Here is a 26,352-nt window from a genome sequence, read left to right as displayed (position 1 = left end):
GAAATGTTCCCAGGGTTATCGTACCATGCGACAATCCATTAACTCGGAAAATAAGAGCAGATGACAAAGCTTTTCTTTTATCGAGCCAGAGAGGAATTACCGGGCGTACCCTTCCCGCTCTACAGTTGCTAAGAAAAAAGAAACGAAGTAAAAAGGGACGGGAAACAAAAAGAAATGGCTGACTAAAAGAAAAAGAGAAGTAGGGAGGGAAAGAAGTTTGACGCGGAGGGCTAAGCGAAAATATTGGTCGCACTCGTTCGAGCGAAATCAAAGTGGAGAAAATCAATTCGCAGTCCACGGTGGGAAGTTAATGCGAATTAAAATCCAATTCCGTCGACGACGACATCGGGGCGAACCCATTTACCAAACGTTGCGTCGTCTTCGTGGCCGGGGAAAACAGGAAGCTTCGTGTATAGAGAGAGGTGGTTCGTCGAAGGGCGGCGGTGGACAGAGGGAAATTTGCATAAAGCCGGCAAAGGAAAGTGTTTCTGCCGTCGCGCGAGCGGGCATAAATATTTAATAAACGCGGCATGAAATATTTTCGTCGCCACCGCATAAATATTTCTACACGCTCTTGCGCACCATAGTTACAGATACTTTAGAAAAAGTAAGATCCCGTCATCTTTTTAAGTGCATTTACCCAGATTATTACGCAATGGAAAATGAAATGAATGATTCGATAATTCGAATATTTATAGATTAATCGAATAGCGATGGAACGTTTAAGGATGTATTGACTATACAGTCAATCCCAAAAGTTTATGCACTTTAGAAACGCATTTTTTAAAAAGAAATCAGACGTCGGAAGAACATTGCTAATAATAAACAACAAAAAAAAATTTTCAATTCTTCCGAGATTTTTCCAAGGGGTACCCCTTCAGATTTCGCGAAATTTTCGTTTTTTGCTCATAACTTCCAAACGAATGGACTTAGGAGGGCATTTTTAGGACCATTTTGTAGAGGACGACGAGATCTACAATTTCNTTAAATATCAAAATTAGGAGGAAAACAACTTTTATTTGAAGCATTTTTCGAAATTTTGAAGAAAAAAAATTTTTCGTCAGCGTCAATACTTAATTGGATATTTCCTTCTATACTTTTTAGCACGTAGCTATTTAATATTAGCATTATTCTTCCGACGTCTGATTTCTTTTTAATCATAGGAAATGCGTTTTTCTAAGGTACATAAACTTTTGGGATTGACTGTATAACCAATACATCCTTAAATAGGCTGGCACTTGGAATATATGTACAAAATAGAACAATATTTTCGAATGGACAGAAACGTTGGAGAGCCCTTGGACGGTCGACGGGAAAGCAGTTCGGGCAAAGTTAACACGTCTTCGCGACGAGAATGACAAGAAAGTTAACGGTGTTCGATAACGGAGCGGAGAAGTTTGCGAACGGTAAAAATATCCCGAGCTTGTTTCGAGGAGAGTCCACGCCCCCTTTCACTGCCAAAAGTTATTTCCGCTGGAAATTTATCGCTCTGCTGAGAATCGAGGCGTCATTTCCGGGGCGAACGAAACAAAGAAAGCGTCTCGCGAAAGATAATTGGCCTGCGCCGTTTCGTACGGCCGTCCACCCCCGCAGATCTCAGAACGGAAGCGCCCGCACGGTTGCGCAAGCTGACGATTGTTAAATGTACCTACTACCTACGCCCCGACTGATTTATTCCCGTGGGGGGCTTTTCGAAGGAACCTGGATATTTATCGTCCCCTTCCGGCGTTGCGGTAAATAATGTGTTTGCTCTTTAACGCGATTTATATCGGACCGTAACGCATCGCGCTTTTATACCGCGGAAAAAAAGAGAGATACTAAAAAAAATCCTCGCCGGATCAGACTTTTCGAAAGTTCCGTTTTCGTTATTGCGTCGCGATACAAATTGCGGCACGACGAAATTTCATTCCCGTACGTTTTTCCACGCTTTGGACATCGTCACAGAAAAGTATCCTCGCGGAAAGCCAATATCGTGTAATTAAATTTTCGGCCGGTTCGAACGGAAAAGAGCGACCAGAATCGCGTGTACATACAGTACCTCGCAAAAGCAAAACCGAAATTCAATACGGATATCACTCGTTCCTGTTACATCAGGAACGTATTTCGAAATATCCTCTTCCTCATTTATTGGCAGGAAGAGAACATTATAATCTTAAATATAATTATAATTTTAAATGCAGTCTTTGAGAATATATGAATTTATTATCTCATCGACGTTTGCAAAACTGTTTTGCAATCTTTTATTTAAATCGTATCAATTCATCGATGTTAATTTCTATCGCTGTTGAAATCTTCTACTTTCGCGAGACACTGTACCTGTGCACGAGAGTGCAAATAGGCTATAGCTCGCATTGGGAGGGGTCGAGAATTTTCGTGATCGATTAGATTCGCGGTGGACCATTTCGTTTGGTTTTCGACTGACAAAGAAAGCCATCCGCGAGCGTCGCGTCGACCGATTGATTAATTAAAGAGTCAGCAACCGCGTTCGAGGAAGGAGCGCCGGTTCTTTCGATAACGCCGTTTTCGTGCACTCCTCTTGACACGTGAGATTCGCGAACCTAGCGTCAATTAAATTTAATTGTAACTTTTGCCGAGAAAGAACTTGTCAGGCAGTAATTCGACGCCTGACTGATATTTGGCCCGATTTTCTCCCGAACAATCGTACAAAGAGACGTTGTAATTAAAAGTCGAATACGGTATAATAATGTTGAACTCGAAAAAATTGAGAGAAATCGTGGGAAATTTAGATTATTAATTCGCCATTGTATTGGGTACACTTGACAAATTTCGATTGTATTAAGTGCGGTATTTTACGACGTGGACTGACGTAACAAAGAGCGGTGAAATTGAACGAAAAGTGAAAAGTTACAGAGCGACCACTCACGGTGGAATTCTCTCTCTCTCTCTCTCTCTCTTGCTCCCTGTGCTACTTTGCCATTGAAATTCGCGGCCCGGCAGCAATTCCACAATACATTGTCAAAAGTTTTCGCTCGACGAACGTAATTAACGATAGTCGAAGTTCACGATTTGTTCTCTCGATCCAAACACAAAGAGGGAACGAGGATAGGAGGACGGCGAGCGAAGGGTGGACCTCTCTGAAGTCACCCGTCCGTTTGGTCAAGACCTTCGTATCCCAGAATCGCCTAACGAGTCGGAAAAATCGCGTCTCCGGCAAAAGGAGACTTCGCAATACATGTCTAATTAACCATAAAAATAACGAGATTTTTGTGCCCGCTAGCAAATAAGCCAAATCGATTTCGTATCAAAGGCAAGGGATTTTTTCATTATCTACGTTTCTCTAATTTTATCAAATAACGTTGACCCATGATAGACACGACGTTAAATCTTTATAAAATACGAGATACGCCGCGTCAAGCGAAATGGCCTTACACGTTTCCATTTGGAACAGGAAAAATCGAAGTTGGACGAGTGAAACTTCGCGTCCGCGGCTGTTTATTTAGCATCTTGGATGCCTGCCCAGCCGGAGTCGCCTCATTAAGCCCGAAAATAATAGCTCGGCGAGTGGCGGTGGTTCCGAGACAACGACGGGACTCTGTCGCGAGGCTTCGGCAAGACACCAGGGAAGGGGTTGTTGGTAACCCGGAGGGAAGAGGGACTGGCCCGAGGGTGCGACGTCAGATTTGTCTCGTTAGAGTTCGCATTGTGCCTGCCTATGCCCGATCTACGTTCCACTCTCGTTATAGTCCTTCGTCCCTACAGCCGAACCCTTGGCCCCTTTCTTTTTCCTTCTCTCCTATCTAACGAGCTTCCATTAAATCCACAATGCGCTTCCCTTGCTCGCCTCGCGATTCTTGCGCGATCCTGTATTCTCGTCGTATCGACGACTCTCGTACAGAATGCGCGTAATGGGCAATTTGATACACCAGCTGCCATTTAATTGTCTTCTCCGCCGGAGCAATATCCATTTTTAAGCCATTTAAAATTCTGTCTTTTATCCCTGGACCCGAATCTCTTCCGAGTCGCTCTATCCCATTCTGTTGGATGATCGATAAAAGGACGCGAGTACCGTGAATTTTGGGGAGATAATCGATCTTTCGGCAAGAAGCCCGTAGTCGGAAGACCGATGGTGCCCATCGAAAGTTTCCAATGTTACCTGAGACAGGTAATTTGTAATTCGGCTGATCTCCGGTTCGTAGCTAACTTTGGGTTCATGGACAGATCGTTTATCGAGACGTCGACTATTAGGAAATAGCTTCTAATCGATTCTACATGAATCTCCTGTCGAGAATTGCCACGCGACTTGCTCAGATAATTTCTAAGAAAATAATCTTTTCAATCATGAAATAAATTCCGGCGCGAATTCTTAGAGAACAATTTTCTGTTGAATTGCAGCGAGTTCCCCGGAGCCGCGTACGTGCCCGTACCTGGGCAAATTCACGGTGACCGGCGTGAACCGGAACCAGCGGAACATCCGTGAAAGCCGGAGGAACCAGCAGCAGCAGCAGCAGTACCAGCAGGAGGGTGTCAGACGTGAAAGAGAGAAGGTTCGACACGCCCAGGAGCGCACCCAGGAGGACCGACGGGTTCGGAAGCTCGATTTCGAAGCTGAGAAACGTCGCGCGAACAACGAGTACCTCGTACACGAGCGTATGGGCCGCCGCGCCAGATCGAATCGCAACAATCGCAACCACCGCGATCACAGCTTAGAAGAGATGTCCTCGAAACGGAACATGGACATAGAGGACCTGCTGTACTCCAGATCCAAGGTTAGGTGGCCCGAAGAGCAGGACGCGAGGTTGAAAGTGAGAAGATCGCACGATTTGGAGAAACGTTCGACCGAGGGTAACAGGTCCAGGAGGAACCCGAAGATGGAGGACTTCCGGGTAGATACGGACTATTTCACGCGAATCAGACAATTTTGGATGGCCGATTTCGAGGACGACGGTTCGAGCATGCTCGAGGTCCAGGAAGATTACTTCGGCGATTACCCGGACACAGCTGATCTGCCCAAGAAGAGATCGGGAAGAGAAGAGAGAAAGCTAATGCCGAATCTCCTTACCAGGACGAGAAGGGACGTCCACGATCTCGAATCCGATGATGGGTCCGCTGAGAGAAGGGAAAAGAGAGAAGAGGATATCTCTAGGTGCAGTTCCGAAGTCACTACTATTACTATTGGCTGCTCGACTGCGGACAGAATGGAGTTTCAGACGGACTGCGTCGAAGACAACGCGATTGGTAAGCCTATTCATCGCTTTCTTTATAATTGTAATTAATATTTAAAAAATAGCGCATTATCAAAATATTGTTGACTCGGTCCTCGATACGAAGTCTGCTAAAACTTTAAAGGAGACCTCGTTGCACTCTTCTATTGCAGCTTACTCGTGCCACGGTCGGTGGTTCGACGCTGAAGGCACCCAATTCGTGATCGCAACGCAATTGGCGCCGGGCACGAGTTGGTCGAACGAGAACAACAGGCCGCAGCCGTACAGGAACACCCGCAGACTGTGCTTCATGTACAAAGAGAGCGGCGGTGTCGTCAGTCTGACTGCCAGCGAGGTGGCCTGCCAGAGGGGAATACCGCCACCCCCGCCGATGTTGGCCTTCAACGCTACCAGTACCGGTAAGTGCCTCCTCCTTTTCCTTCGGTCTCTTCAGACCTCGAGGATCCTCGAGATCCTCCCGGCGAACCTAACAGTTTTGTCCCACGACTACTGCCTCGTTCTAGCAGTTTGTCTCTTTGTTTTCAAAGGAATTAGGTCGCTCTCGTGGTTCATTGTTTTTTCGCCTTGTCGACTTAATCAGTTCTAACATTCAGAATTAAATACGATTTTATCATTTTATATTGAAATATCCTAAACACGGTATGGACTTGTTTCACTGACTGCAGTTCCAAATTCATTATGAAAACTATTCGTTCAAATCGCGCATACTTTATTCGATGAAAGATTGCTGTCTGATGTTATCGGAGTTTCCCTTGAGCATCCAAGAATCGTGGCCGTTATCTTGGCGAGAGAATTCTTTAGGTTTTTTTGTTGCCCTGTCGCTGCTCGACGCAAACCTCGCGACGATTATTGAGATCTATCTTCTTTGTAAATTCTCCAAGCGGCTCGACAATTCCGTTTTATTCCGGAAAAATATCGAGATCGTCAATGAAACGACTGCCTGACAGGGAAAAGAGACGCGGTGCTCCTTTACCGCGAAAGGGAATACGGCCTGACAGCACGACAGGCTGCATTGTCCAATCGGAATCGCTGCGTCAGCGATTGTCATCCACCGTGTCAGTTGAATTTTGGACGTGTGATTCGCCGCGACAAGTAGACGACTTGACGAATGTATCGTGACAACCCGTTGATCCGCGAATTAAACGCTATATACAGTTCCAATTAAGATCTAGAAATTACGAGCCCTCGATCATTCGTTACAATATGATTTTTGAATATAGATTGTTGAAACTGATGTACGAAGATGTGCGTTTGCCGATTGAACAAGTTAAAAAACGGTAACCGCGTTTGTGTTCGCAGGTCAGTGCATGGAAGAGAACAGGGGCTTTGTTGCTCGATCGACGTACCTGATGATCGTCACGCTGACGGCGATCGTCGCGATATACAGGTGATTCTAATCGAACGGACGACGATCTCGCGACCGTTAAAAAAAAGCAGAATTCGACACAGTCAGTTTGTAATCTGGGTTTCACATTGGACACCGTGCGGGTGACGAGGTGGTGGTACACGTGTATAGAAATAAATAAATATATATTATATATACTCGCCTTCGTCGCGAATCACACACCGGGGATGAAGGATCGGTCGAGCGACCGGCAAGGGGGAAAGGAAAGGAACAATCGATAAACTTTGAACACTCCTCTCTCCGTCAGCCTCTCTGATCCGACAGAATTTCAGAAGTACGAAGAAGAGACGAAAGAAGAAGCGATAAGTAAACGAGAACAGGCGCTCCTCTTGAGGTCGAGACTCGTTCCAGCCGAGGGGGGTCTCTCCTGATTCGATTCGATGCTGTGGAACGAAAAATAAAGTCGCCTATAATAAAGAGACAAGAGGCAAAACTCTGATTTCTTTCGATGTAAGAGTTACACGAGAGGTCGGGTGAAGGAGAGAGATAGAGAGAGAGAGAGATGGTGCAGGGAGGATCCGATCAACGGAAGGGTAGCTCCTCGAAGGAAATTTTTTTCCCCGAGGAAGAAGGAGGAACTGCTTGTTCCTTTTCCAGGGGGGTTGGCTCGTAAGAAAGGGTTCTTACCCCTCTGGTCAGTAGGTTTTTTACCGATGTAGCTCATAGGCACTAGCTAATTAAAAATCAAGTAAAGCTAACGAACGTAATTACACACAACTTTTTATGGTTAGACCATATCACGAGAGCGAGATCGATCGGATTTATTGGCGGAACGAACGATGGTGGGGGGAACGGGGAAATCTGGTCGCGAGCGAAAACAGCGCGAGAGAAAGACGGTGTCTCATTTTTTAGTTAGTAAAAAGGACGATCGACGATGGTCGTTATCTTTTAAGGTAGAAACTACATAGCGAATAGCTTTAATAAGGCGCGAGCGGGAAGCAGCTTACTCGGCAAATATTTTTTACACCGAACACGTCTTTTCTTTCCACGAGGGCACGGTGTACCGTGTACACATATTGTAACGTAACTTGTAATTATGATGAAGGAAGTGATGGACGAACTTTTCTATAGAAACATCGAAGCTACCGTGGCAACGCACCGATCTAACATTTTTAAACGAGACATGAATTTCTCATGAATAGACTGCGGATTTTTATGCAATACAAAACATTCAGGAAACGTGCTGCAGCTGGAAATTTCATTCATTATTTAAGAATCGTGATATGTATGCAGTTTCCGATGTTTCATACAGTTTTATACGTTCCTCTATGCATTCTTTATATGTACTATTCCGATTTTTTCCTAAATGCATCAAATCCGCGGCCTAGTTATGAAAGATACAGGACCGAATTTACAACGAACCGGACGTCGCGACGTCGCCGCCGCGCCAACAGGTTTTCGATCGGTCGATCCAGAAACTCGGACGACGCGGAATTCAATTACCAACGCGGAATATTAGCAGACGTATTAAAAGTTGATCGCTGTATTACGTAACAGCTACAAAGGGTTATTAGCCGTGTTATAGCTGAGTGTATGCCGTGGCTATTATATAATAGCCCCAGTAATAGCCGCTGGCCGTATTAATAACCGAGCGGGAGGAAAAACATATTTCAAAGCTTCCGGGTTAGCTGCCATTATTTTTCTATAAAAAGGAATAAAACGCCGCGCGTCCCTTGTTTCGAAGACGGCCGATGCCACTCGGATCTCTCAATCCAAAATTATTGCCGAGTAAAGAGTGAACATAAAACTGATCGAGAATGCGAAAAAGGGTGTCAAGAGTGTCGATGAAGTTATCTTTAAAAGAGATCTAATACAGATCTAGAACTATTTCTTCTGTATCGAAAGCAATTGGAAAAGTTTCTTCCTTTTTTCAGTAATGCGTTCCTCTAGATTTGTATTAGGCGCGAAAATGGAAAAGAGCGAAGAAAGTATCAGGGTCGAGTAAAATTTAGTTTCGTATCGCGATTCATCAATAAATAAATTCGCCGTATCGATTGCAAGTTAGCGCGCTTGTTGCGAATTTCGTGAACGGCCAAACGCATACGTCGCTCCCGATGATGAATTTAATACAAATATTTCTGGTATTTCGGGAACAACCACTATTCCGATCATTCAATTAACTTCAATCGGGGCCAATGTACAATGATGGCCAATTTCGCGAGCGCCGCTGAAATTTATTTCATCGCCTCGTGCTGAGGCCCCACTTCGCGAACGCTTTTTTAATAAGTGCCACAGTTTTTCTCCGCCATTACCGGCGAAATCAGGCTGCGCGAATTCGAATACAAATCGGAGCCGTGAACAGATTTTTCGCGGAAAGCTTTTCCCGGCGCGCAACAGAGTTTTCACAGATGAGGGATGACGAATCGTCCGAGGGGTAGCTAGGGGCGGGGAGGGGAGGTATGTATCGATAGACGGCCGACCGTGTAAAGTGTAAAATTGTAACTGTGATGGATCCTTCAGCCGTTGTAGCGACACGCGTTGATCACGCGTTCCTCTTTCGCAACGTTCGTTCCGTACGACTCCGATTCTTTCTTCGCTACGATCTTACTCGTTCTCGTTTTTCCTTTGTCATACGTTCCGCGTCGGTTTCCGGAAAAAGTTCCTTCGACGATTAATCTATCGATGGATCGGTAAAAAGCAATATTGGAACGGAAAACAAATCGTTTCATGTTTATCTACCCATCGGTCCGATATTTTAATGAAAAAACTGAACAAGTTAAATATTTTATATTGATATTTCTAATTTAAATATTTTGTCTGTTCCAACAGATTCTTGAAATAATTCATTGATCGAAAATTGCATTTTACGTAGGAAGGAATTCTTCACGGGAAGCGAACGCGCGCGTTAACGTAAGCAATAAGCAATAAAAGTTCACGCAACGGCTCAACTGTGTGCACGAAAGATGTTGCGTTTCGTACGAAACTGATAAAGATCGCGAGATTGTGCCGGGGATAGATAGTTTCTATGGCACTGGTTTGTCGGCGAATAAGAGAGAGAGAGAGAGAGAGTGCGTGATAGAGCGGGAGAGAGCGAGAGAAAGAAAGAGAGAGAGACAGAATTATAGGACCGATCGATCGCGAGGGTAGGACGCTACGATATTATTGTAACTAATACAGAGTCTATATTATATTATTGTACAAGCATCTTTGTAATAATTAACCCGGACCGAGTGACGAGAGAGGAAAAACGAAACGGGGAAGCACCGTAGAAGAGTACGCAACAAATGCATAGAAGGCGCAGAAAAAACGTTGAAAAATCACAAAAAAAAGAGAGAGCGAACGATGAAAGAGAAGCCAATCGCTATTTTACCACTTTTCCAGTCGCGTTAAACGTAGTTTTTACGCCGTCACACTTCCCTTCCCGTTCATTTTTGCGACGAGAGTAGCCCTGCGATCCGAGAGACAAAAGATTGTCCTCCATAGCCGGTAAAATTTATTCGCCTATTTTTCTCACTTTTTTACATGTTATCGACGACAAAAATTTCTTTGCTCCAAAGACTCCCTTTGCGCGAGGGAACATCTTATTGGAAACGAGCGCGGCATCGAGCGTAACAACGTGGATAGGATAAAAAAAAAAGAATGCCTGTCGGCGTCGTGGTGCTTCTTCCTAGAAGAGAAGAAAATAGCGGAGGGGAAAATGTCCGCAGAGCATGCGGAAAAATGCGACGGATCAAAGGCCCCTCACGGAGGCGTCCATTTAATCGAGTGAAAGACGCGCTCCTTTTCAGGGTTCTCAGAAGAAGAGAAGGACCGATCGACTTTCGTTAGGCTTCTCTTGGCCGAGTACCTTCTCGGCAAGTTACTTTTACCGTCGTTGCGCACAGAAAATCATGGATTACCGAGCCTTCCTATCATCTTTTTCTTTACCGCGTCTCCTCTTTCCCTTCAACGATTTTACGTCTATTTTTTTTTCTTATTTCGTTCCCTTCGAGTAGAGTCACTTTAGCGGTTAGGACTTTTAAAACGATTAGCACCTTAGACACCGTACCGTACCTAAGAAGATGCAGTGTATTTAGCGTTAACCTTAAGGTTATAGCGATTAAGGATTACTCTAGCTTCATAGGGGTAATAAGCTCATTGTGACAGCAATCAGAGGTGCCCCGCGGTCGGAACCATCTCCAACCATTTCATCTTTACGCTTCTTAACGAACAGTCTCGGTTCCCCGGTGCAGCTTGGAGCGTGCGTGAGAAATACACCGAGGAATTTTGTGCAAAATAAATCGATTAAGAAAATTCATTTCTTTTATGATTTAAGCACTGCAATATATGGGCACTTTTCGTACAATTTTACGCATCAGATGCAACAGTTATCTTTTTGCAAATGCATCAAATCCACAGTGTAACGATAAATGTCAAAGAACATAATAAGACAGCGGGCGGCAAAATTGCTTAGATATTCAAATTTCGGAAACAGTCCCGGGGTGCATGATGTTTGAACTATCATACCGAAAGTCAAATATTGGGAGGCGAAGTCGATGGCCGATCGAAATTCTACAAGTTTAAACGGGTCGCCAAAGTCTCGCCGCAAATTACCGATTCGACGACTAATCGGATTAGCCGAGTTTCTCCTGTTCGGAACCGTGGACGACAGTCAATAAGAAAACAAATTAAGGAAGTCGAAATCAATCGTCCAGACAGATGGGTGAAAGGTCCGTTTGCACAAAGTCTGCAGTCCAAAGATAAACAGTGAAAGTATTTTCTGTATAATAGATGAAAATGGAAAGAGTAGTGTATCGCGGGTGTTCTATTCGTGGTTATTCTATTACTTTCGATTTGCCCGACACAAACAACGCCGAGGGATTTGATAATTATCAGAGCATCCCCAAACATCGTTACTGACCGACCGCCTATGCTCGCGCTGCCGGCCTCTCGTCAAACATTATGCGCTTCGCTTAATGAGATTGATGCAATCGGTCGACGCATTTAATCCAGTTAATTTACATTGAGTCCTAATATCGCACGCGAATATTCCGCTAATGCAGTCGGTAATGAGAAACAGAAAATTGCTTGCGCACACCCTATGAACCCCGCCGTTCCACGCGCGCGCGATACACCCACCCACTGTCTGTTCCCGACTTGTTCACGCTCGTGCCCCCTTGTTTTCGTTGAATCATCTCGAATTTTACACGGTAGAAGTTAATTCAATCAAAATTCGCGACCGATCTCGATCGCATCGACGCTTTCCAATGACCAAGGACCATAATTTTTATTTTCGTGGCCCGCTTTGACGCGTGAACGGAAAAAGTTTAATCGTGAGAGAAAAAAATGGGGCGAACTAAATTAGTCGAGCGAGGCGAGGGTAGGAGGTAACAGTTGGGGCAGAGGACGGGGGACAAAGATGAGCTGGATGTCGTGGGAATCCAGCGGGAAAAGCGGGCAGAGAGTCAGAAACAGGACGCGTTTACGCGACCTGGATGGCGGTTAACGATTTTATGGAAACCCGTCTAATAGGATTATCGGATTACTTCCGCGTCGGTGCGGGTGCTCCACCGCGGTTTATTATTCCCCACACAGTGGATTATAAGCTCGTTCTTGAATCTTATTCGTCTCGTATAACAGTCTCTATGCGCGCAGCGCCTCAGGACGCGATTCGTGAAAACGCTGCGGTTCACTCGCGTACGAAATTAGCACCGGTTCCGAATGTTGCGAATCTAATTGCGCGATGGTTAATCCGCGCTACTGTGATTTCCCGGACGATCTTCGCTAAACAACCGTTTAACGAGCTCGCGGAATTAGAATCGTGCTTCTACGCTGTTTCAGCCACAATAACAATGGTAATTAAAACCTAACTCGCTATCAAAGAAACCTTTAATGATGCCGCGTGACGCATCCACTGATTCGAAAGATTCGAGAGAATGGCCATATGGGAAACGGGTGGCACCCCGCTCGAACGGCTCGCGTACGCTCCAGCGAACCGGGGACGTTTTCAATCAAGGGACAATCATCCCTCGACTTCGAATCGAATCTTTTTATCGAATCATCGCGGCCCATCGTTTCCCTTCTTCCGAAACGTCAGCGGCCGATCATTGAACAACGACGGGGAAATACACTTCTTTCGCGGCGAGGGTACATATACGGAGCAATATATGAGAGCGTGTGTGCGCGTGCGTGGTTATGTGTGTGCATGTAAGACAGATTCAACTATAAAGGACAGAGTCCGAGGGTAGAGTGAGTACCCTAATGGAGGAGGCAATATTTTATAATACGGACAAAACATACCACCTGAGAATATCCGATACTTTGTTACTTTGATTTTCAATAAATAACTATTATCGGTGTTACAACAAAGTCACCTGCAATCAATCCTTCCGAATCCCGAGCGTTCATTCAATTAATTGAAAGTTAACTCCTAGGATACGCGTGCATAGAAATGATCACGATCAGACAACGGATTTGACCCACTTGGTAAAAAACTTTGATGTGCACAAGTAGACATCGTTATCTCTCAAGCGCAAATGGAATCTCAATTTATATTTCGTTCTTTAAAAGTTGTTTCTTGTATAAAAATCCGCAGTCTGCTCGTGATACATGTATATTATCGTGTACTATGTGTGCGTTTAATAAAAGGACCGCGGGGCAAGAAAGCGATCTGGTGTACGGGGACGGTAGGTGCGCTCTTGAAACTTTCAAACTCGCCCGATTCGAATTGAAAAGCGCAAACTTGCTTTGAAACGCTTAACGAGCTTTTCTAAACATTCAGTCCATAGCATCAGTGAAACGTTCGAAAAGAGACTAATCACGGCGGAAAATTATGAATCACCTCGTCGCGTCACGATCCACTGGGTCACGGCCAATGAAAAAGAGACTTCGCTCCTTGTTTAGCGATCTGGGGCAAAAGATTTTTCCAGGAAAATAATCTACGCGACCGTTTATATGTATCCTTCGCTTCAAAGACTATCTAAATTGGATGAACTCGACCAAATTTCGTTTTGTTATTTGATTTTCCAATAAGATACTAAGTCTTGTGAACGCGGGTGTACATGGATAGGCGTACGCTTTGGTGAAACGGTTAATAGAATGTCGATTCTCTGGATGACACGTGTCGGATGTGATCGGGGGATAAAAGCTGCCGGGACAAACGGTGTCGATAAAGCTGGAACGACTCGCGAACGAGCTCGTCGGTGTACAAGCTACTTTTTTTTTGTTAGCTCTGTTATTTGTTTGTTCCGTTGTTTGTTCGTTCGTTACAAAAAGTATCTCGCGAGGACGACTGACATGCTTCTTGCATCGTAAAATAAAACCAATTCCCGATTTACATTGTATCAGTAACAAAGCGCTGTTACATCAGTTCCATACTATCTACTCGCAGCTTTTCGTAACTGTACATTCGTCTTCAACGGTATCTCTTCATTATTCTGCGAAAGCTCATACTTCAAAGAAATCGGTAATAGCGTTCTATTGGTAAAACCATAGCACCGGATGTAACAGATAAAAATGGCAAAAATAACTATTATTATATTTTACTTTACGGGTTTATGTAAGATTCAAAAGAATGCGACTTATTATTAATTATTTTATAACGAAGCAAAATATGTTGCAATTTCGGTTGTGCGCGTAGATTAATCGCGTTGGCCGATTGAGCGCGACGAGCAGAGCATGGGAGACGGGTTGGAATCGTGCGCCGACCTCCACGCTCGATTACGACTTTTCAGCTAGCATACTACTGTGCGTTGCGAATTGTGCAATCACGTCGAATCAACGAAGCGGCGCGACGCTCGCAATCGAGCCCGATTAAAGATCGGCATGCGATCGCTCCCCCCGGACACTGATAATTTGCAGAATCATTTGCCAGTGTAATTGACGCCGTGGGGTAGTTGGAAAACCGACCGATCTGCGTTTTATATACCCGTTACCTTGAAATTACCAAACTATTATTTCATGAATGTTCTCATCGTGTCATATCGCACTTTATTTCATTACTCGATGAAAACCAATCGATCTTCTATTTAACACTCGTTTGTTTCAATGCAGAACGTACAGTAGTTTTCTGAATTACGGAATTCAAACGACTTACAATAGATTATTCCTGCGATAATCGATTGATCCTGATAAAACCAACGAAGAAGTAATTTCAAGGTGAACTTTTCTATGTCATGATCGTTTAGTATTATTATCAGACGTACAGATAATAGACCGATCGTCCCCGTTGTTCCGGAGTAAAAAAAATACTGAACGAAGTTAAGATAAGAGGAGGTTAGTGTAGTTTGGATGAATGACGAAAAAGCAATAGCGCGTGAACGGTGCGTGAACATGTGGGAGACGAGTGTCGTGATGAAAGAGAAACGCTTTGCGAATGACGAGTATGTAAGCTACCTGTGCCTTGTAACAAACTATGTATGTATATACGTATTATACATATACGCATGGTCACACGAGGAGAGAGAAGTACATACATACGTACATTATATACGACACATGTAACGCGTAAAACTTTCACGGTAATCTATATATGTTTAATGTCGGCATCTCTTCTGGAACGCAGCATGGAAAGTGATCGAGTCCCCTCTCGGAATTTCGTTGAATGCGCGCGCGTGCTCGATAACACGGGAAAAACGACGGAACGGAAGTGTGCCAGCGAATAGAAAAGGAAAGATGACGAACCGTTGTTGAATGAAACTGATGAAAATAGCAATAATCGAATCTCAGACTGTACTATTAAACGGGCAAAGTGTGCGGGAAAGAGATTGATGAAGAGTGAACGCAATTTTTGTTGTCGCGGCGGCGACGCGCGAGCGTGTTAATTATTATAAATACTGTTACAGTGTCTTGCTACATTGGGGAGATTAAAATAAAAAATCTCGAAGCTCGAACGCGCGGATTTTGTTCTTTATTTGCCGACCACCCGCGTTTCCGTTCAATAAACACTCTGATCTCCTTTTTCCTATCATCCGTGCACCGTTCGCGCCCACCTCCTGCAGTTTCCTGTACACGCGGTTTCTCGAGACATTTTCCCGTGATTTTTCTTCCGCTTAGAAAACATCTCGCTCGCATTGTTCGATCAAATCGAAACGTACAAATTCGCTTCGAATCGTCATCTCCATCGCATGGTAATTTAGGTTGTTCTTTGCGATCGGAACGCGAGACGTGCGAATTTATCCTAACAGCGGAGAGAATGGAAATCTGTAGAAAGCTTTTCCAGGTCAGCCGTCGAAGCTTCTCAAGATTTTTGTATTTCCACGAAGGGAGCCGTCGCCCGATTTCAAAGGATACGTGACTCGGCGCTCGGTGCCAACTCGCGATTTACGGCCGATGCGTTACGTCGCCGCGGTCAATTGAACGGTCGTTCCTTTTTTGATTTAAGACCGGTTTCTTCTCTTTCCCGATTGACCGAATCTGTCCGAGCGACACGCGCCGCGGGCACATAAATCCTTTCCGCGCGGTGGCACGTGCCGCGATCGAAATTCGCCCCCGACGATGATTTATCGTGAATCCGGCAGAATTCGAGGCGAAGATAAGCGCCCGTCCCTCTCTCTTCTCCTCGCGTTTTCCCGTGATTTAGGAGCGAAGGTGGTCCGACAACGAAAAGTGTATCCGCTTATCCATCGAACACGGTGGAACGAAAACAAAAAAAAAAAAAAAAATGCATGGAGGACAACGGAAACGGCAGCAATTTATGTTTAAACAGCACTCGGCTTTGTATCGCGCGGCTCTATCGGTCGTATCGGCATTATCTTGCTCGTTTTCGCGTGATGAAAGCTGCGCAATTTGTGCGGGCTGCCAGCACCCGCCGCGTTCGCGTTTTTATCGGAAAGGGCTCTTTGTCACCGCGGATCGAACCCCAGTCTAACAAAACCCCACAAAGAGTGACGAATTAATAAAAAGCGCATTTACAATTGAATCGAATTCTCACTAAACGGTTCGTCCACTCTTCAAAAATAAGTATTATCAACGCACTGTGCAATTTGACGTTTATATGCATAAATCATTTTTAAAAATTCTGTCGTGATCGCAACCTATGCTGAGGAAAAGAAAATGCTACGAATCCGACGGCTGACGCGACGTTCCATTTTAAAGGAGAGATTCTCCTTCTGCCCTGGTAGCCATATATCTGGTAGAGAACACGTTCCGCGGTCGCGGAAACCGGTTCCCGTTCAAGGGAGATCAATGGCAGAAGCGGCGCGACGTTTCGAAATTGGAAAATAGCGCACGACCCCCTGGGCCCGTTGCGTCGCGCCGGTTTTGCGTTCTGTTGCCCGAACGCCAACGTTCCGCGTCGCGGATCCAATTGAGCTCGTGCGTCGACCCTGTCTCGTTAAACGCCACTACGATTCCGTGCACACAGCTTCGGACCATCTATTGCCCTAGCATTTCCTAACAATCAAATTGCAATCATACGCTCGCAGACTTTACTCCAAAATACGTACGGGTGTAGTTTCATTTTTATAGAAAATCTGCGCCTGGTGATAAACTTTTAACTGCGCAACCGTGTTTCTTCTTTTTCATTACTCGACCGCGTAAATCAACGGAGTTTAATTTGAAATTCGCGTGTAAATCGGTTCGATAAAAAATATTTTGTGTAACTGTGTGTACTTACTCGTCTCTGCTTATCTCGCGGGTCTGCAACAATTTCAGAGAGAAAAAGGTTAAGAATCGGGATGCAGATGCCGGAATCGTGGACAGCGGGAGGCTCCTTTAATATTGCGATAACGTTTATACGCGGCCGCGGGTGGCTCTGCAAGCTCCTTTTAAGGGGCCGCCCATAAATTTCCAAACCACCCGTAAAATGATTATAAACGACCGAAGTTATCCTTAACTGTGCGCCGACGTTGATTTAACGTGGACTTTACGTGCCTAACGGCCGCGGGAAGTGTGTATTGTTGCGGCCAGGCTTCGAGGGAAGTCTATCCTTAACGAACAGTCCTTCGGGACGCATAATTCTGACAATTTCCCAACGCACTTTCAAAAATATCCCATCTACCTCTCATCCTTTAGTATTAGTTTACAAGAAACGGATTAAATAGAAAGTTATGATTAATATTGTATATGCATGCAACAGGCACAGTATAAGAAAGGTAGGTTCACTTTGTGGAAAAGTGTATTAATAATTTACACTTGCGTATGACAAAATCGCACAATAATTTAGGACTAGTCGATCGTCGCAGGATATAATTAGCTGAATTCTGTTGAAAATTCTGAGAACGGCAAGGTTAATTACCGGACAATTTCGTTAATAAGGATCCTCTCCCAGAATGAATTATGCGAGAATTAATGCAGCATAAGAAAAGCGTTTGAAAAACTTCGGCCTCTTTAACCCGTCCCGAGCTTAACGAGCCCGAAAACGCGTATTGTCGCTTGCTATTCGGACCGGGCCTCGTCGAAATCTAATTTAAACTCGGCCCCGTGGCTCTCCGATACCATCTCGATTAGAAAAACAGCGGTAACTGGCCGTAACGAGGAAAAGAAGGGAGAATTCGTTGGTTCGCGCACCTATCAGGCCGACTATTACGTCGATTAGTTCACGGCGGGACGGCAATTAAGCCGTGGCACACGTTCCAGAAATAAATGACTGCGAGATTAATATGTCGTGAAGGATGAAGAAGAGGAGAGTGGGAGCGATCGATGAAGTTGCCACGTTCTTTTTCACCGAGCTATTTAACAAGAACCAGTTCTACCTGGCTTCTGAACTTTATACATGGATGCAAAACTCGCAGTAAAATAGCAAATAGCAAAATAATATTTCTAATCTTCTAATATTTTATACGTTTTTCCATACCGAGGATATTGTTCACTTACGAAATTCTGATAATAAATGATACAATCGATAAGTACGCTTTGTCAATAATTTTATATCTCATATGCATTGCAACAATTGGTCGCGATTATTATCCGAAAAGTGTGTAAATTTTTATAGGGATATTATATAATATTTCGACAACGGTCGTAAAGTGCAGTCGAGTTCCGCTAACCTCGACACCGAAATTTAAGAGCCTCGAACACGGAAAATGTAAAATCCGATATACCGGAATCCACCCCCAGGGCCATTGAAAAAATTTATGTAGCTACCATTGTGAAATCGGTAATTAACTTGTCCTAGATTTTTTAACAGTAGCTTTCTTACGATTATGAAACAGAAATTACGCTCAGCAGGAAGACCGAAGAGGGTAAGCTGAAATGAAAAAGCCGACTCTTGTCCTTCTGTCCGTTGATCATCTGGATTCTTCCACTTTTTATTCACTCAAACCGCGATCTACCCATTAACGGACTTGCAGGAAACGAAACAGGACTTCGATTATAGCGAGAGTGTAAATGGGACCATCTTTTTATCATAATTTCTAATAAATTATTCTTCAGTCGCTATATAAAAACTAATCGAAGTAAACATGCAGACGCGGTATTATAACAAAAAAGAAGCGAACATTTAAGAGGGAAACGAAGAATGTCATCGGAAGAATTTCTGAAGGTCTATGCTCATCCTTTCACCTACGTCGCATATTCGAAATATAACAGGACCAGGTCTTAACGATCGTTATCAGTAGTCAGTATTCGTTACAGATAGACACGCAACGTGAAGGTTCTTCGCGAATCATCAGAATTCCGGAGGAGCTTTAAATTTCCGGAAGGAGGTGGGAGGAGTTCGCGTAAGGGACCGCAAGCCGCACTATTGCACGCGTGGCGGACCGCACGCGGCACGCGAAACCGCATGTAACGAGCCACATTCCGAGCATGGACCGCATAACAGACCTCCGATGGTTGCGCACCACTGTCCATTGAGTAAGTATCATGTACCCCAGCCTACCATTTACAATTAGTGAAAAATAATCCGGTCGATCGGCCAGTATCGAATTATCCAGTCGAAGGAGAAATTCAAGAAGCACATATACATTTGACACTTGCTTCAAGCAGACGCCTGTAGTGAACTCCTATGCAAAGTAAATCATTTAAATTCTCTTTATCACTTAAGTACCGTAATGCTTTTAATATTCTGTAGGATTCTTATCCGTAGATTGAATTTTCCTGTGAATGTATGTAATCCTCTGATTAAATTGAAATCTCCAAAGGTAACATTAAATGTAGTTTGTCCTTTGTGAACGAAGGTCTGAATAAGAGTAACATTATCATTTTATTGTTTGAACTTTCCTTCGTTTTTCGCTATGAATTATGGTTCCAATGGACGTATGCACGCCTGTGTGCCTTTGCTTTCCGAAGCGATTTCCTTTCAAATTTGACTGATATTCTATAATCTGATCCGAACAGAGTGCAGGTTGTTACATTATTATATTGAACACGTGTAGCGCGTGTCGATTGTCGCTGACGCGACTGCAATTGGAAGACGGCCAACGAACGGCCAACAGAAGGAGTATCAGCGATTAAGCGTGAACTTGCTAATTATAATGCATACTTGAAACGCGTCGATGATAATTATTTTTGTGAAACAGGCCGCGTTTTCGGTCGCTCCGTTAATTGCGTTCCTATCGCACCGGGATGGAACTGAAATCAAATTGAAACCCGGTTCGGCGACTCGAAACTCGCGTTAATTAAAATAGGGTACCGTATATGCTCGCAGATGTATATCACGTTTGCGTTCAATTTTTGTTTACCCTTTCTCGGGCTTTTTCACCGATGGCACAAAGATTTAGGGCAACCTACGTTGGCTTCGCGATCGAAACTCGTGCCAAAAACGGCGAGCGATAAAAAATTACATCCGCACGCGCCGTTTTATTTTGATTAAATAACTGGCTTCTATCACGGAACGAAAATAAAACTTGCTTGATTCGACCCGTTATCAGTCCCAACATTCCTTTCTATTAAAACCAATTGAACTCAAGCAATCGCTGGGTACATTTCATTTTGTAATTTATTCATAACGAACGTTCATAAAGTACATTCATAGTTAATAACAGCATTTCATTTTCAATATTAAACGATCGAATTGCTAAATGTGGATCTAATACAATCCGAGCAAAATTGTACTTTTACTGATCTACTTCAGTAAAGAAACCTGTCGAAACGAATTAGAATGCAATCCAATATCAACGAGCATATATAACGATGTTCTATCGCGGATAATAATTTAATCGGCGAACAATATCGACACGCGCGCGTATATACATGAGTACAGGTCAGCAGAGAGCTAGTTTCGATTCGATGAATTTGAAAAGCGAGAACGGGATCAGTGGGGAAAACTAGAGGCATTCGTTACCGACGAAGTTTTCGTTCAACTTAATTTCAATCTATCTATAGGAATCTATATCACGTCGCACCGGCTGTCCCCCAAATTCCCCTTCGCGTGCCACTCCTCTCCTTTTTTTCGACAATTTATGTTTTTCGAGGGAAATCGCGATTCTGGAATTCGTGCCAAACGATGCAATCTGCAGCTTGCTACAGTTACACGTTGTACGAGTCGCTTCGTCATTCGGTGACATCACACAAACCAATGAAACTACACCGTCACTGTTCTAGTTATATCGCAATAAGGAAAAAACACTTCATTTTCGTTCGATAAATACTGGAAGTTTCAGAAATTCTCAAGTGATACCGAAATTATCATTAAAAAGTTAACGAAAATTGTACGAGTTATCGTTTTTATGATGACATATTCTCGATTAGCAATTTTCGTCGAAGTTTCGTCAAATCGAAAGTGTATATTAGTTTCGATAAAACAAGGACGGAACGATGGAAGCTGTATGTAAACTGGAACAGAGTACGCTGGTCAATTAGATTCAATTAAACACGAAGTCGTTAGTCAGAACAATTGTGCTATGGAATGCGAGTTCCCAAGACTAATCACCTGACAAAGAAATGCTCTAAGCTTGATTTATAGCCATCGAATTAGCGATTGTTGCGAAAGAGAATTGAGACCTTTAGATTACAAAGAAACTTGACAAGCCATTTTATGATTAGATGGGTTCGATGCCATTTTGCGAAAATTGAACGTGTATAATACATAGGGATTGAATGCCCATTGCTATACGTTAAACTGAATTGCTATTGTTTAAGGTTCATAAAGTAAAATTATGAATAGACTTGTAAATAGGCTTGAACATGTATGAGTGTTTTAGCAAGAGTGCAGTGGTAAAAATTCATGGTCAAATCAATTATACAATATTTGCGGCATTCTCGAAACATGGCAAGTGTAATTTATAGTCAATTAGGAGCTATTGGTCTCCTAACCCAACCGCAAATTATATGGATTATATGTATACAATATATATCGTATATCTATACGTAACGCGTATAATGAAAATAGCTAGCCGCTCGATACAAGTCAATAACCGTTGACGGTTTAATCTAATTTACGATTACTAATATAGTAATCTGTAGATTGAACGATTAATATCCCGTGTTCACGTTTAATATTACGTTCTTTTATCGACACGATTGCCGCTTCCGAATCGCGCCAATGCGACAATAACGATAAATTTCACAGTACGAATAACGGGCTACGATATTGGCCATTATTATGTAATCAATTGTATTGTCGAGTCCATTGTTCCTTTTTTTGTTTGTTCGAAACTGCGTGAACGCAGATATTCAATTTTCCCGATTTAACATCGTATCATCTTGAATAATCAAGTCGCGAGCAGCAATTATAAAAAGAATTGCATGAAAAATTGCAAACATGACTAAACATAATCCGTATAAAGGAAATTGAAAGAGACAGTCACAAGTTGAACGATGACTGAACAATTTCTTATATCTAATCTGCTATTGAAAAGGGAAACCGCGCGCGATCGCGAAACGGAACGTGTGTCGTAGAACACGGGAAAGGGTCGACTTGTGTGGGAGGTGGGGCAATTTTTGCAGAGAGGGGAGAGACTTTTACAACAGATTTATATACGTACATACGTTCAACAGGCTAGCCATTGCGAGTCGCGTTCGACGGTTCGATGCGTCGCACAGAAGTTCTCCTTTCACCTTTCGAACGATTCCCGAGACTGATCTTCATCGCGTTTAACTAGGCGCGAAGTGACCGACGATTTTGAGAGTAGAAGAAGTACAAGCGGTAGAGTCAATGTCCAAGCTGGAGAAGAGACACTGGGGACGAACGAGAGTTTTGTGGCAAGTTCAAGGCTAGAGGCTTGAGAAGCGAGCGAGTGGTCGCGGTCGGCAAACTGGATTCGTTGGGCGAACCGGGTGTCGAGAGTGCGTGCTCGCCTGGATGAAGCTAATGACTCCATAGTGGGAGATAAACTTGGACATCGCGCCCGATAGGTAAGTATCTCGTTTGATCAAAACGATCATTTCTTTATTCGTTTCACGATTTGAAATATCGGAAGGGAAGGCCCGGTGGGAATCGATAGAATTGTATCGCGATTGACGACGAACGCGATAAAGCGAGTATCTGCGGGTAAATTAAATCGTTTGGTGGTCAGCATGACAGAGGAGACAAGTTTTAATGGAAAGCTCATTCTTGCAGGTAGCAGCTCGAAAAGAGAAGAAAGGAGGTTTTCAAAGCGAGGAGAGATTGGACGTCTCTGTGCCCGTATTGGATTCGCTCACGGCAAGCTCTAACTGTCGCCTGATCTATCGTGGCAGAACAAAATTCGACAGGTGAGTGAGCGCGTGGCCGCGGAACAATCTATCCGTAAATCGTGATCTAATAAAAGCCCGGGCCAGACGTTTCAGAAATGAATGCGTCAGATGGTACGAATTTGATAAATCAATTAACGATGAAATGTTTCAACATCGAGATTATTTTAGTCTCGAAAAGTTCCCGATTCCACTTTAGACAATTTCGCGCAACGAGTGCTTATAGTTGTTGTTCCCTGGATCCCATCTCCATTTACACCGCGGCTCGAATTATGCGAAGTCTTACTCTTCAATTATGAAAGCGAAGGTACATGGAAAGACTTTTAATGCCGGTGGCGCGCACCAGAAGGAGTTTGAAAAAGTTCCAACTAGGACGAATAAATTTAATGATTTTGGTTGGAAAGACTTTTTTCTTATCGACGAACCGGATCGATCGAACTGATAGAAAAATCACGAGACCCGTCGCGTATCGTCGACGCTATGACACAATATAATTTCCGTGAATCTGGCCGTGAAATCGAAATCGATTCCGACGGCTCTCATCGAGGCTGCCGAGAAACGAGGCCGCCGAATACGAAAGTCATTGACACGTTTTCTGTACACATGCGATACGATACGCCGCCAAACATCGCCGTTGACAGCTTTCGCGAACGAGCCAGTATTCGCACACTTAGGAAATCGTAGCCAGAGTTTCTTTAACTCAACATACATACATTTTCGTCCAGTCGCGTTGTCATCGGGAAAAGTTGACGAATCGAACAAACGAATAGCAAACCAGATCTCGTTATCGCTTACCACTAGCTTATCGCTGTTCAGTTGTCAAATATCTTTATGATCCAGATAACAAGCTTGTATCCGGTGACAATTGGTGAAACACATGTAATTACACTGCTGATTTCAATTACGCTTTTAATTTTCTTCTATTTTTAAATCGTTCCGTTAAATTGGTCATTCAATCGTTCATTGAACTAATCACTCGGGACTGGAATTAGCGAACGAGCAGTGTTCCATTGACGATTCGATTCGGAAATCGATGCTCATTCCCGATCGATGGCAATGATAATTTCCAATCAAAGCGAACGGAATACGCGAAAGCTGCGATAAAAGGTGTTACGAGCCTCAATCATTGGAGATTTCGCATCGTCACTAGTAGATGTTTCAACCACGCGTATGCGAACGATCAATGATGGAACGGTCGTGTAAGTGCGCGCTATATTCAGGGACGCGTAGATGAAAAATCGCGACGATATCGCATGGTTTGCGCTTAGCAAGGCTTACGCCGCGAGGTGGATAGGAAATTGTTCTCGTTCGGAGCAACAAGGTCGCGGGAAATAGTGCAAAGCATTCCAACGGAAAAATGTTTCCTCTGCAGAAAATTATCTTCGGTTATTAGGACAGCTTTCGTAACTGTAAACGAAGTTTACTTAAGTAGAAAATATAATAGTTAACACTTTCTATAAATATATTCCAGTGTTAAACACTTTTTAACATCTGCTGCTAGACGGTAATAAAATGTTCAAACAGTAAAAGGTTCTTAACGATTTTCTTGCCTCGAGATGATGGATTCTAGCGGTCTCAATTTTTTAAACGGCATTACGTCTCGTGCAAACGATAAATCATTTAATCCGGAAAAAGGCGTCAATCTATAGCTGAAGCTACGGCGCACAATAAAGCGGTCCAAGATTAATTATCTGACAGTAATTATCAATTGTTATCGTCTGTAAAATTCTTGGATATTTATAATGCATCGGAATCGAACGCTAACATTGATCGAGACAAGATCCATTCAGTCTGCGCGTATTTACAAAGGTATCCATAATTGATTAATTTTATGAAATGATCTTAACTGATGGGGAATAAAATTTTTATCAGTTTCGATAAGGCTCGTAATTCGGTTAGAGACGCACCCGATTAAGACTAAATCGACCGGTTCTACTTCAAAGACGATTAAATCAATTTTCCGTAATTACGCTATCGCGGTTCGCGTTATCAGGATACTTTTGTTCCATCCCGAGGAATTACGATCCGCTCCGAGGAAAGAAAGAGCCGAATTATCAGGACGATTTTAATTCCGGAAATAACGTAGCAATCCCAGGAGGAGTTCGTTACGGAAAAATATGAACGGAGTATATTCCTTTTGATTTTTGTTTATCGTCCGAACAACGGACGATAAATTAACATTTATCAAGCTCTTCGCGTTGACAGGACCGGAGGAAATAATTGGAAATTTATTTTCGGGAGAGCGGCCGCGTATTTATTGAATATTCGAAATAATTTGTCTACTGAATGATAAAGTAATTCGTCCTCGTTATGATTTATGAATCAACGTTATTCATTTTCATTGTCTGTAACGCGGCACCGGCGCATACGCTTTTATCGTTAAAAATTATATTCGTTCGAAGCTTGGTCGAGCGTTCCCGTTTTTAATTTTTATCTTTTTCCCCTTTTTACTGCCCTTCTTGGTCAAGGATTTTCCGGCCCGAATTTTCATTCCCCGTTTGCGAGGAGAGCCCGGGAATAATTATAAACACGCGGAAGGGAGCAAGCGTATAATCAGTCGGACTCTCGCGAGCTCAACAACGTTTCGCGTTTTCCCTCTTTTTTATTTCAGAACGGAATTAAACATGCAACACGCAAGCAGCGTGTATCATGCTTCAATTAAGGCAGACGCATATCAAAGTCGTCGCAGCTTCGAAAAAACCGCTCCCTGTAGGGACGCGAGCTGTTCCAAAATTTCAAATATTTCTTTTTCGTAAATCTCTGTACTTCCCTTTACAAAAATCTGCAGCCCTTAGCGTAATCCGATCCAAGGAATTACTATCCCAGCGTCACTTTTAAACGTTTTGAACATGCTCTGCTCTCGACACAATCTGGGACAGTTTATCTGAACTTTGAATTTTTTCATCCACGCAATTTGTCGAATGATAATTAAATTCTTTACGAGCACGTTCCTTTTTTTCGTTTTGCGATAACGAACGATCGTCGTCGAGCAAGCAAGAAAACTTAAAGATCGAGGTTTTCGATCAATCATCTTACCAACCTCTTTAATTGTTATTAATGAGGAAAGGCTTCTTTTTTTGATCCTACTTGAAACACTTAACCAAAAGAACCGACTCGACTAATCAATCTCTTGTTATCAATAACGAAAATGTTTCATTATATTTACAAAATATGCACATCCTCTGGTCACAAATCTTAGTACATATAAATGAATAAGACGATGTTACAAATTAATCTATAATTCTATTCATGATTATCACATGACCAGCTTTATGTTTCGTTACATGATTAAGG

At 43.3% G+C, this 26,352-nt stretch overlaps 2 protein-coding genes and 1 long non-coding RNA gene across 4 annotated transcripts in view; 2 read left to right on the top strand and 1 right to left on the bottom strand.

Annotated features, from left to right (window-relative positions):
• The window catches only part of LOC108627136 (uncharacterized), a 192,452-nt gene extending 177,054 nt beyond the window's left edge, over positions 1-15,398 (top strand). For both annotated transcript variants that reach the window (XM_018028217.2, XM_026815359.1), the window contains exons 10-12: positions 4,354-5,196; positions 5,336-5,581; positions 6,483-15,398. In XM_018028217.2, the coding sequence (XP_017883706.1) occupies positions 4,354-5,196; positions 5,336-5,581; positions 6,483-6,574 (1,181 nt within the window). In that variant the 3' untranslated portion in view covers positions 6,575-15,398. The remainder of the gene's footprint in view (positions 1-4,353; positions 5,197-5,335; positions 5,582-6,482) is intronic.
• The window catches only part of LOC113464614 (uncharacterized), a 104,247-nt gene extending 81,794 nt beyond the window's left edge, over positions 1-22,453 (bottom strand). The window contains exons 1-2 of the long non-coding RNA XR_003389465.1: positions 22,371-22,453; positions 17,123-17,145 (exon numbers count right to left, since the gene is read on the bottom strand). This is a non-coding gene — a long non-coding RNA (uncharacterized LOC113464614). The remainder of the gene's footprint in view (positions 1-17,122; positions 17,146-22,370) is intronic.
• The window catches only part of Ctns (lysosomal cystine transporter cystinosin), a 15,622-nt gene continuing 11,669 nt past the window's right edge, over positions 22,400-26,352 (top strand). Inside the window, exons 1-2 of the mRNA XM_026815364.1 lie at positions 22,400-22,740; positions 22,946-23,079. The gene's annotated coding sequence lies outside the window, so the exon portion shown is untranslated. The remainder of the gene's footprint in view (positions 22,741-22,945; positions 23,080-26,352) is intronic.

Source organism: Ceratina calcarata, unplaced genomic scaffold (assembly GCF_001652005.2).
Source record: "Ceratina calcarata isolate Rehan_Ccalc_2016 unplaced genomic scaffold, ASM165200v1 scaffold44, whole genome shotgun sequence".
Lineage (NCBI taxonomy): Eukaryota > Metazoa > Arthropoda > Insecta > Hymenoptera > Apidae > Ceratina > Ceratina calcarata.
The sequence above is the reverse complement of the archived record's forward strand: the minus strand, read 5'-3'. Positions and strand labels throughout refer to the sequence as shown.